A 12,901-nucleotide genomic window follows, 5' to 3' on the forward strand; every position below is an offset into this window, starting at 1 on the left:
CCCAGCCTCCCCGTGCCTCCTGGACAAGTCGTGGCTTCGTCCCAGATGGGCGAGCAGTGGCAGGGCATGGGGGTGGGCACGTGCACCCAGATCAGAGCGGGGCCAGCAGCAGCAGCAGCTATGGGGAATTTTAGGGTAGCTGCAGTCCCCCCATAGCCCCCGCTCCACTGCGCTCTACAGGGCAGGTGGAGCCAGGGCTGCGCTCCAGGCTGTGGCTGGGGCTAGCCCCCCAGAGCACATCCCTGGCTCCACCCGCCCCACGGAGTGCAGCCCAGTGGTGTGTGGCTGGGGCTAGCCTCCCGGAGCCCAGCCCAGCGCGCCCCGCACAGATCTGGGGACACATGCCCACTCCTATGCCCTCCTGGACTGGCGGCGCACAGTGCCGGGAGCCCCCTCCCCGAGTCCTGTGCCCCCGCGCCCTGGCTGGGCAGCTTGCCCCAGCCCCAATCCCTCCCTCGCTGTGGGGGCATTGATCTGCCCCCACCATGCGCCTTCCCCCCCCACTCTGCCCACCACAACAGACTCACCAGCTGGAGGCAGCTGTGTCCAGTGTCCTAGAGGACTGCTGCCCGTTTACTCTATGGCCTAATCTTCAAATCCAAATTGGCCAAATCAAATCAGGACAGTGAATTGAATCATTGAACTGAATCACTGTCCCTCCAAATTGGCCGAATCCAAATTGAATACTTGCCACTTTGCACAGGCCTAGTAAAATGGTGCTGTTGAAGTAAATGAGTGGTGGGCTATTGAAATCAGATTGTGTCCTTTTTTTTTGGCTCTGCCTTCTGTCTATTCCCTGCTGACCAGAATTTTTTTCTCAGTTTCTGAAGCATTAACAAACATATTTACTTGAATCTAAGACAACCCTGAATTTAAGCTCCCCCCCTAATAATTAGATTCTATCCATGGAAAATGTATAACATTGTTATAATTTGTCATGGATGGAATCTAATTATTGGAGGGTTGTCTTTAATTCATCCCTCCTACCACTGCAGGGAGGGCAGACAGTGGGGAGGCAGGTGGTGTCGGGAGGTCAAACAGCTTGTCTGCTTCTTGTGCCTGCCCTCCCTTTCCCCCAGCCTCTGATCACTGCTTCCCCCAGCCTCTGCTCCCCTATTCCCTAGAGCTGTGCAAAATTTCACTGGCCGTTTCGTTTCGACTCATTTCGAGGTTGAAACAGCAAAATTGAAATGAAACAAAGGGTGTTGAAACAGCCTCGAAACAAAACAAGGCTAGTTTTGACCATAACGCTGGGGATGGAAAGTCAGTCCAGCTGGGATGACTCCCTGCCCCTGGTGTGATCTAGTATGGGGGGATGGGAAGTCAAGCCAGCTGGGCTGACTTCCCCGTCCCCGGCCGATCTAGCAAAACATTGAAACAGAGTCAAAACAGCCTTACTGTTTCAATGAAGCAAAACGGAACAGCTGTTTTGAATCAAAATGAAATTCAATACAAAATGCTGTTCCATCGAAACCTCGAAACTCAAGGCGAAATGAAATGGTGCCATTTTGCACAGCCCTACTATTCCCCCCCAGCCTCTGCTCCCCACTTCTCCCTAGCCTCTGTTTCCTGCCCCCAGCCTCTGCTCCCTCTTGCCCTGCAGCACCTGCTCTGCATAGTCAGGCTTCATCCCCATTCTGGCACTGAGCATGGCCCCAGCTTGGCCCTGTAGCAGCTTTGTGAGCTACCTGCTGCTATGAGACCAGGCTGGAGCCATGCTCAGTGCTCAAGGCTGCCTGCCAACACAGAGTAAAGGCAAGCGGCGGGAGGGGGAGAATGGGAAAGGCAAGAGATCAGAGTCTGCGTAGGAGGAGAGACAGGGAGAAGCTAAACCAGATGGGACAACTGACAACCGACACCCAGGAAAAAGCCAACCTATTAAATGGGTACTTTGTGTCAGCGTGCCCGTCCTGGGTACCTGCTTCTCTTGTAGCTCCCACAATTCCCGCCTGCCACGCCTTGCTCTAAATGAAATTCTGGGGGAGGAAGAGTTGTTACATGCCGGTACCGCGGTAAGGAACACGCTGGCCAGATCTTAGTCCAGAGTGCTTTATTATCATCAGCCTGTTGTGCTCTCTCAGAACATCAGGCAAAAAAAAAAAAAAGGAATTCGCCACATCAGTCCTTTCTGTCTGTCTCAAACGGTAAGGACTACTTGTTATCTTGATGATCAGTCGCTAATTGCCTCGTTAGCGGCTGATTAACGCCAACACCGGGATTCCCCGGCTGCGGCTTGTGCCAGCATGCGAAGCGCGGCTCACCTCTCTCTCTCCTTTTTTCTCCCGCTCAGGTAATCCCGCCACGCTATGCCCCAGAGCTGCGGGGTTTTCCACGCTGCTGCTCCATTTTTATGACTCACCACAGAGGCTGTCTTTCCAGGTAAGAAGTGACCCATGGGGCGTATCGATCCCCCAAAATCCCGTCGTCATCTGAGAGTGAGTCCCTGTCTCCTGGACTCTCTCTGTATTCCTTGTCGCAGGGCTCCTCTCCCGCTTCTCTCAATCTGTAAGTGCCTGAAGGCAACTTTGGGAAATTTCCTCCCTCGTTTTATTTCTCTTTCTGGGTCCTCATTGGCTGCCTGGGGTATTACATTCCCCATTTCCCGGACGTTCTAATCTCCGGCAGCTGCTACCCCATCTTAGTAGCAGAGTCGCGGCTGCAACGCTGTTACACACCTCCCCCTTCAGTTATGTAGTCCACCTGCTCCATGGATTCGCTGTCGTGATGATTTTTTTTTTTCTCAAGTCGCCGAAACATCGTTGTATTGACTCGAGTGAGTCATTTCTTCCTCTGTGTTATCCTGTTCATTTCATCTTCCATGTCTCTTGTTCCTCTTTGGAGATCCGAGCTGGGTGTATGATTTTCTGGTGTCCCGCTTATTTGTTGCTGCATTTTTTTTTCCTTCGGATCGTCTCCTGGATGTGATAGGAGATCTACATTTCCACTCCTTCTCCCTGCTCGGTGTTCCACTGAAAAAAAGAAAGGTTGTAAGGCCAACGACCACCTCATAAGCCTAGCATAACTTAATTTGGCTGTTCTTAACCACCGCAGGGGTGTATGATCTGTGATAAGCACAAACCTCCATCCTAATAAATAATATTGGAATAATTCTACGGCCCAGCGGACCGCTAGGCATACCCTTTCTATTGTGGGGTATCGTGTCTCCGCCGGTTTTAGTTTCCGGCTCGCAAAAGCTACTGGCCTCTCTATTCCTTGATCTTTCTGGAATAATATCGCCCCCAGTGCTACTGCCGAGGCATCGGTCTGGAGGCAGAAGGTTTTCCTAAAATCCAGGGTGCATAGGATGGGATGTTGGCCCAAGGCTTCTTTTAAGTGGTCAAAGGCTTGTATAGCCCCTGGATTCCAGGCTATCGGGTTTCGTCGTCCTTTTGTCAACTCGGTTAGAGGGGCTGCCTTCTCTGAAAAGTCCGGGATGAATCGTCGATAATAGTTGGCGAATCCCAGAAACGATCTAAGTTGTTTTAACGTTCTAGGAAGGGGTTGTCGTTTTATGGCCGCCACTTTTTCTGTTATGGGTTTTATAGTTCCTTGGCCCAGCATGAACCCCAGGTATTCTCTCTCGCTTCCCCAATGCACACTTTCGCGGGTTTGCCATCAGACCCGCCCGTCGTAGGCTGTCCAGTACTTGTCTTAGGTGTTTGCAGTGTGCCTCCCAGTTGGGGGAGAAGATAATAATATTGTCGATGTAAGCCGCGGCATATTCTTGGTGAGGAGCCAATAGGTGTTCCATGAGTCGTTGAAAGGATGCCGCTGCTCCATGTAATCCGAATGGCATTCTCCTAAATTGAAATAGCTCCCATGGGGTCCCAAACACTGTCTTCTCCTTGTCCTCTTCCACCATTGAGATCTGCCAGTAACCCTTCGTGAGGTCCAAGGTGGATATGAACCGTGCCTGACCAATTTTCTCAAGCATATCATCCACCTGGGGCATCAGGAATGCATCAGATCTCGCTACCTCATTTAGCTTTCGGTAATCCACGCACAGTCTGATAGATCCATCTGGTTTGGGTACCACTACTATTGGGCTTCTCCAGGGACTCTGGGACTCTTCAATTATCCCTCTTTCCTTCATTTGATTAATCTTCTGGCGGACCACCGGCCATAAGTGGCGTGGTAACCTCCGCCAATGATCCCCAATTATTCTTCCGGGAGGGGTGACAATGTGGTGACAGACTCCTTTTGCTTCCCCCAGCATCTCCTTAAACACATCTTGAAACTGCGTGATTAGGGCTTTCACCTCGGCCTGCCGGCATAGATCTAATTGGTCGTCCACTTGGGGTGCCTCCGGTGTTCCCGTTAGACACCGTACTGTAGTAGCCTCTTCTTCTTCCTCTTCCTCCTGTCTCACCAACCATCCTTCCCCTCGTTACCATTTCCTCAGGAGGTTAATATGGTATATTTGCTTACGCCGTGTAGGGTTGGTACGTAGTACCTCATAGTTCACCGGCCCCATTCGTCTGGTTACTTGAAAGGGTCCTTGCCATCAAGCTGTCAGTTTATGGGTACTATCGGGAAGTAGTACTACCACCCAATCCCCTATCTGTAACTCTCTCTCCACGGCCCTCACATCATACTGTTGCCATTGTCTTTCTTGACTTTGGCTGAGATGTCTCTGGGCAATCTCTAGTACCTTCTGCAATCTTTCCCGGAACTCTCCTATCACCCAGTTTTGGGGGGTCCTCCCTCTGTGTTTGAGTCCATCCTTCACATATTAGGTCAAGCAAGCCCCATGGGCTGTGTCCGTAAACTAGTTCAAACGGGGCAAATCCCGTTGAGGCCTGAGGAGCCTCCCTTATTGCAAATAGCAAAGGGAGTAAAAGTGCGTCCCACTCATGGGCGTCCCCCTGAATGCATGCCTTAAGCATCCCCTTGAGTGTACGGTTAAACCGCTCGACTAACCCATCCATTTGTGGGTGGTATACCGAGGTGCGTAATTGATCTATTTTTAGGACCTTGCACACCCCTTTCAGGATTTTCGACATAAAGTTTTTCCCTTGATCGGTTAGTATCTCACGGGGTATTCCCACCCAGGCTATCCATCGAAGTAGGGCTGTTACTATGGCTGGAGCCGTCTCAGACCTTAGAGGGACCGCCTCTGGGAATCTTGTGGCATAATCTATGATTACTAAAATAAATTGGTATCCTGTCTTACTGCACAGGAAAGGCCCAGCGATATCCAAGGCTATTCAATCAAATGGCTGGGCAATCAAGGGCATAGGGATCAGTGGCACTCGGGCTGGTCTTACCCCCCCGTCCTCTGGCATTCAGGACACTCCGCACAAAACTTCTTGGTCATTTTAAAAATCCCGGGCCAAAAGACCCAATGTTTGAGACGGGCCTCCGTCTTATCATGTCCCAGATGCCCCCACATGGGTAAGGTGTGGGCGACCCGTAGTAAGCCCTCCCAGTATCTTCGGGGTATCAGGACCTGTGCTCTCTCACCTCCCTCTTCTAGATCCTCCACTCTATAGAGCAGACCCCTCCTTACCTCATATCGTGGGTTCCGGGGGGGTTTTGGTGCGGGTCCTGCTCCTCTCATGGCTTCTTCCTCCTGGGTTTTCCATAGATTCTGAAACAAGGGTTCTTGTCGTTGTTCTTGAGGGAAATTCCCCCCTTCTATCAGCTGTTTGATATCTAACTCTTCCTTCTCATCCCCAAAGTAAAGTCCCCAGTGTTTCCTTTCCCGGGTCCCAGAGCTGTCTATCATCTGCTGGCGGACCACCTCTCCCCATTTCCCGGATGTTCTAATCTCCGACAGCTGCTACCCCATCTTAGTAACAGTCGCGGCTGCGATGCTGTTACACTTTGCATTAGTCTTTCATCAGTCCCACGGGACACCCCTGCCCACTACAGGACAGAGAGGCCTGGGTGAGGCAGATTCCCTGCCCTCCATCAATGCTGACCTCATGAAGGAATACCTTGAGAGGCTGGACACCTTCAAGTCAGCTGGCCCTGACAATCTACACACCAGGGTACTCAAGGACCTGGCTAGCATCATAGCCCAGTCCCTAGCACGAATCTTCGAGAACTCTTGGCACTCTGGTGAAGTGCCTGAAGATTGAAAGAAGGCCAATGTGGTGCCTATCTTCAAGAAAGGGAGGAAAGTGGATCCGGCAAACTACAGGCCCATCAAACTGACCTCTATCCCAGGGAAGGTCTTGGAAAAGATTATCAAAGAGGCCATTCTTAATAGACTGGCTGACGGCAACATCCTGAGGGATAGCCAGCATGGGTTTGTTGTGGGTAGGTCTTGCTTGACCATTCTTATTTCCTTTTACGACCAGGTGACCTATTATCTGGAGAAGGGAGAGGAGATTGACGTCACATAACTTGACTTCAAAAAAGCCTTCGATCTGGTATCCCATGATCACCTCTTGGCAAAACCGGCCAACTGTGGCCTCAGGTCCACCACGATCCACTGGCTGGGGAATTGGCTCCGTGGTTGGACCCAGAGGGTGGTGCTTGATTGAAGTCAATAGTCGTGGTGCCCTGTGACCAGTGGCGTCCCACAAGGCTCTGTCCTTGGACCTATGTTGTCCAACATCTTCATTAAGGATGTGGACATTGGAGTCAGAAGCGGACTGGCCAAGTTCGCCAATGATACCAAACTCTGGGGTAAAGCATCCACACCTGAGGACAGGAGGGTGATCCAGGCTGACCTGGACAGGCTCAGGAAATGGGTGGACAAGAACCTGATGGTGTTTAACACTGAAAAATGCAAGGTTCTCCACCTTGGGAGGAAAAACCTGCAGCATCCTTATAGGCTTGGCAGTGCTACGCTGGTTAGCACTATGAATGAAAGGAACTTGCGGGTCATGATTGACTACAAGATGAATATGAGCCTTCAGTGTAATGCTGAGGCTAGTAAAGCGAGCAAAATGCTGGCTTGCATACATAGATGCTTCTCAAGCAAATCTCAGGACATCATTCTCCCATTGTACTCAGCCCTGGTGAGGCCGCAGCTGGAGTACTGCGTCCAGTTTAGGGCTCCTCAATTCAAAAAGGATGTGGAGAAGCTTGAGAGAATCCAGAGAAGAGCCACGCACATGATCAGAGGTCAGGAAAACAGACCTTATGACGAGAGGCTGAGAGCTATGGGAGTCTTTAGCCTAGAAAAGCGCAGGCTCAGGGGCGATTTGATGGCCGCCTATAAGTTTATCAGGGGTGTTCACCAGGATCTGCTGGAATGATTTCTCACCAGAGCGCCCCGAGGGATGACGAGGTCGAACGGTTATAAACTCCTGCAAGACCGTTTCAGGCTGGACATAAGGAAGAACTTCTTCACTGTCCGAGCCCCCAAGGTCTGACATAGACTGCCGCCAAAGGTGGTTCAAGCACCTACTTTGAACGCCTTCAAGAGAAATTTGGAAGCTTATCTTGCTGGGATCCTATGACCCCAGCTGACTTCCTGCCCTTTGGGCAGGGAGCTGGACTCAGTGATCTTCCGAGGTCCCTTCCAGCCCTAATGTCTATGAAATCTATGAAGAGGCTGCAGGTGGAAGATGGTGGTGTGCAGAGTCAGCAGGGTGGTTGGGGAACAGGCGGCACCTGTGGCTATGGCTCCTACTCTAGGTGAGGGCTGGAGCCTGAGCCACAGCAGCCACCTGCCTCCCACACTGCCCTCAGACTTGATGTTAAGTTTATTCTAACTTATTCTAAGTTCTCAATTCATGTTAAATGGGAGAGGGACCTTGTCTCAGAATTGAGTAAATAGTATACTCTGCTGTTGTTCCTTTGGACCTTCCTGCTGCTTTTCCATCGCTTTACTTACTTTCAAAGTAATCCCCTAAACATCAGATGGAGTACCTTTTGGATTGGGTTTATTTCCTGCCTAGCAAGGAATATGGGGCATCCTTTTAACAATACCTTTTAACAACACATTCCTCTTTGCTCTCTGAGTTCCTATCTTTAGATGTCATTAGTATAAAATAGTTCTTAACACTCTGTCTGCTTTACCTTATTTCCAGATTTTATTCTTAACCTCTTCTCATTTTCTACCGCAACACTATTTAAATAAGGGCTGTTAGTTGATGGCTGAAGAAGAAACAAAAATGGCATGGCTTGCCAATAGTTTTTATCAGTTTGCATTATGCTGGATTAATATGCTGTTTTGGACAGTGGTATGAAAAATGCACCACCACCTTGAAAATGAGTCATTAAACACTGTAGGAGCTCAGGCCTGATTTGTAAATAGGATTGCTGTGTTATTTTTTTAAACATAAAACTGATTTCAGTGTACACCATTTGCTGCATTGGCAGTAATATCTGCTAAACTCCAGATAATCAAGACATTTATTTATCAGTTTAACTAACACACAATAACTTGCATGTTTCATTGTTAAAAGATAAGGATTTAAGAATGTTGGCATTAATTGTGTAATATGTCTGTTTAATGAGATTGATGAGGCGTGTTTATATATCTATATTAAATACAAGCATGTATTTAAAGAGGTTTTTTAGCATACAACTTATTTGTTATCACTCTGAACTAACATATTTTGTTAAAGATCCTAATCTTCCTGTGTGACTGCTTTTTGAGTTTTTAAGCAGTACATGAAATTCCTATACAGTACATATGCACTACAGACCAAATTGTACTCTAATTCAAACTCATGCTGCTTCACTAAACTCTGTATGACCGCATGGGACAATTTCCACAAAATTCCATGTGGTATAAGGTACATTCCTGTAAATTCCTGGATTGCCCGATTTATTAAAAAAAAATAAGACACAACTATTTTTCCATGCAAGCAAGTATTTTTGACATTTTGCTAAAATGTCATGTTTGTTTCTGTAAATAATTTTAATTAACTTTAAATAACTTATTTTGTCACAATAGGTATAATGGGATATTTGTCCACTAATAAATGTCCTAGTACTTCAGGATTAGGTTGCAAGTGCATGACTGTCATTGTTACAAGCTTCCTGTTTTCTGTTTGAGAAATGCTTAAATAATCCAGATTTTGCATGCATGCTTTGTTTTAGGAAATTTTTGACTTACCATAGTGCAAAGCAACCTTAATAATTTCTAAGACCGTCTTTGTGCTAGACGCTGTACAAACAGAACAAAGAGGTAGTTCTTGGCCCAAAGAGTTTAAAATTTAAGTACGAGATGAAATAACAGGTGGCTATATGTAGTCCATCAGCAAGTGCAAGGAAACGCTGATATTCGTTTCATAAGCAGGGATCCTAGTTATTTGCTTATTTGAGCCTTACATTTTTATTATCTTTCTAAACAAATAATAACTGATGCTTTGATTTCACAGCCCAGAAAAGGAAACAGCTGTTGATGTTGAATTCAGGTACAGTATCCTAAAACCTAATTGGAAAGTACATCAGCATCTCATATTAATTGCTTGGGCATGGTTGTGCTGTATGGGATCCTATTGACAACAGTAGCTTTGTGCTGACCACAGACATAATAGAGTTAGTTCCATATAAGAAGAAGTGTCTGTCTATTCAGATAGTAATCAATGGGCTCCCAAAAGGGCATAATTTTGGACTTGTTCTTGTTCCTCCTTGAGAATCAGATTTAATTATTTTACTTTGTATGCAGCGGTTGCATGATTTAGAACACATAAGAACAAATAGAAAAGGAATTAAGGGTGTAGCCAGATGTATAATTAGACAGTGACATTCATGAAGATTTCTTCATATTCATGCATAAGGATAATAATATGTGAATATTTTTCTATCTGGGGAGCTGAGCCAGATTGAAAAAAGTGAGTGCACATTTAATTGCTTCTGAAAATGAAAGTGTGAGCAGATAGAGAGAGATAAGGATCAGCAGAATACATGTTTCTGACACAGATCCATGGGCAGATCTAAGATTTTGAAAATGGGGTGTAGATAACATGGAACACCATCACATATAACAAAACACATATTTTTCTCCAGTTAAACAGAAAGTAGATGCTTTCCTAATATGCTAAGGGACTAGAGCTCTATTATTCAGTTTAAAATAAAAGCAAAAAGAAATATAACTATTGGAATGTGCCCTGATTTGCTAGATTATACATAAAGTAAAAAAAAACCCCAAAATAAGCAAAAATAGTCAAAACAGTCAAAAGAGATTGTGTCATTAATCCTGTAGTCATTATAGTTAAATGTATTTAATGTCTCTTATTCAGATTCATAAAGCAAAATCTAGCCTTCTTGAGTGACTTGACAGTGCCTCCAATACTTTGCTGTCAGTCATTTCTACACCTGAGTTAATATTACCACACCTGAGTTAGATTTTTTAGCAAGAACTAAAAACAGGGTCATTAACACCTGTGGGGTAGTAGGCATGTACTTATAACCTGCATAAAGTAGGTTTGTCTGTGCAGTGTTTTCCATGCAGTCTTGCCCTGTGGAATTAGGTACATTCAAACTAGACATTCAAAAATAAAATCCCTTGGAGTTCCATTTAGAATATTTTGTTCTGCCATATTTTAATTCTGTGTTTTCAAATTATTTTTCTCTTGATTGCACTGAGAGTTTTGCCTGAGTGATTGTGTCCATTATAAGAGACACTGGACTGAGCATGAATTTCTTATGCTGCTAGTGCTTACAAAAGTTTTTGCCCATGTAATAAATAAGAGGTCTGGTTCCACATGTCAACCTGACCTTAACTTCAGTTAGATCAGTCTTCCCAGGATTCAAAGAGGATAAGCATCACACCCATGCAGGTCACTATCCCAATATCTAGCTGCCACACGTATGAGCTGAAAACAGAATGTATATGGGTGTTCTATAGTGTGTTTGTTTCGTGCTTTGCCCTCTTCATAGGAGTGAATTACATCTACAGTTGTTGATCCAGTAGCACTGTTTGAAAGGCAATATACGTTTGTATAAAGCTTGTATGACTTTATCCCCTGAAACTTTTTTAAAATCACATCAGCAATTGATTTTTCAGCAAAAACTAATTAAGTGAAATCTTTTGCCCTCTTTCATGACTGAGCACAGAAAATGTAACATTTTTAGCATTAACAGGTGAATGAGAGACACGGTGAATGTTAAGCACTGAATACATATTTGTCTTAGTGTTCAAAGCATTTTTTCAAATTGTTTATACATGTGTTTCACACTAATTTAACTAATGGCTTCCTTTTGAAACTGGACTGAATGCCCCTTGATTAGATTTGGGACTGTCACTATAACTGTTTTGAGATTCCATGTCATCTTTCAGCTAGGAAGAGTCATCAAACATCATTAACATTCCAGTGAGGTCTTAGTTTTTATACTAGAAAGGCCATCGGGGTAGCATAACACTGTGTCCTCCAAGCTCATCCAAGAAAATTGTGTCTCATAATTAATTCTAAGCCTGCCTAGTGAAGACTTGACAGAAGAGCAAGGCTGGTGACCTTAGTCCCTGATAAAGCAAAGGTATCTTGTGTACCTTACAATTTGCACATGGTTTGAATTACATAAAACGTCCAGATTGGAGAGGAGTGATGTAATGGCTGGTCCCATAGATATAGACTGGGAAAGGTACATGAACATTATATAAAGGAAGAAAATATCTGTTTAATTGAAATCAAACAGGTAGGGCCAAATCTTCCTGGCCTCACCCCAGTGAGCAATCTCAATGAAATCATAAGCTTCTTGCGTGAGTGAGGCCATTAGGACTCAGCACCTTATATTTATTCAGGGGCCATATCTGCTGCCTGTCAGGGAAATCAGGCCTTGGCTTTTTGACCTGTTGATAGCCCCTCATAGTAAAATCAGTAGGGTTGTGTTGATTCTGCACTATGACATCTCCCCAACCCCATAATAGGGATGGGGACCTCGGGCTTTCACTAATGAAGAACCTCCAGCTACCATGATGCTAGGAAAGTGGCTAGAGGGAGGGATTAGTAAAGGCTGCATTGGTGAAGACTTGTTACTAGTTTCTGCTTCCTATTTTTATACTTACTATATTTTAAAGAACTCTGTACTGATAAGGTGACCATTCCTGTTTTTCCAGGAGAAGAGGATCAGTGGCATATGCCTCTCAGAAACCATGGCTGCTCAATGCTACTGTGGAAGAGAACATCATTTTTGAAAGCCCCTTCAACAAACAAAGGTAATGAGTTTCAGCACCTTTCAGATAAAAATAAGGGAAGAATTAATTAGAATTAATTACCATTCACAGAGATGACTAACTTGGCTTCTTATGGTAAACAGACTATATTCTCCTTCCTGCTGTGCTTCCCCTCCTTTTGCATCAGATAATGGTTGCTTGGACATGGCTGTGCTGTATGGGATCCTATTCACACCAGTAACTTTGTGCTGACCACAGACATAATAGAGCTAGTTTCATATAAGAAGAAGTGTCTGTCTATTCAGATAGTAATCAATGGGCTCCCAAAAGGGCATAATTTCAAGATAGAGAGGTTTATCATTCTCCTGCCATTCCTGTGCACCTGGAAAGGAACACTGAGTTGATCAAAAAGTTATAGTAGATACCACCAGTGAATGCACTCTTCCTTGTCAAAATAGAGGCGGTTGCTAAATTTCTGTTCTTAGTCAGTCTGTTTTTACTTAGATATAGTCAAATCAAAATTTCCTACCCTAGGCAGACAAAATGAGCCTGATTCTGGTGCCATTTGCACTTCTTTAATTTCTGTGACATCAGTGAAGATAATCCAGATTTATACTAGTGTAAGTGAGCTCAAAAACAGGCCTGATGCCTCCAGCCCCAGTTTCCATGTGGGTTTGGCTCTAAGAACCAGACCATTAACATCAATGAGAATGCTGGCTGTGTAGGAGAAAAGTGAGTCAAATTCTTCTTTCCAACAGAACACTGAGAGGATATCTACACATGCAATGAAGATGAAGCAATAAACTCTGGAGTAGTCTGAGCCAGAGTAAACTACTCCCAAGTGCAGCATTTATATGTGTGCCCAGGACAGCAGGA

At 45.4% G+C, this 12,901-nt stretch overlaps 1 protein-coding gene across 1 annotated transcript in view; it reads left to right on the forward strand.

Moving 5' to 3' along the window:
• The window catches only part of ABCC8 (ATP binding cassette subfamily C member 8), a 154,741-nt gene that overhangs the window by 87,973 nt on the left and 53,867 nt on the right, over positions 1 to 12,901 (forward strand). Inside the window, exons 19-20 of the mRNA XM_006024884.3 lie at positions 9,288 to 9,323; positions 11,969 to 12,067. Coding sequence (XP_006024946.1) covers positions 9,288 to 9,323; positions 11,969 to 12,067 — 135 coding nt within the window. The remainder of the gene's footprint in view (positions 1 to 9,287; positions 9,324 to 11,968; positions 12,068 to 12,901) is intronic.

The sequence above is a fragment of the Alligator sinensis genome, unplaced genomic scaffold, assembly GCF_000455745.1.
Source record: "Alligator sinensis unplaced genomic scaffold, ASM45574v1 scaffold447_1, whole genome shotgun sequence".
Taxonomy (NCBI): Eukaryota; Metazoa; Chordata; order Crocodylia; family Alligatoridae; genus Alligator; species Alligator sinensis.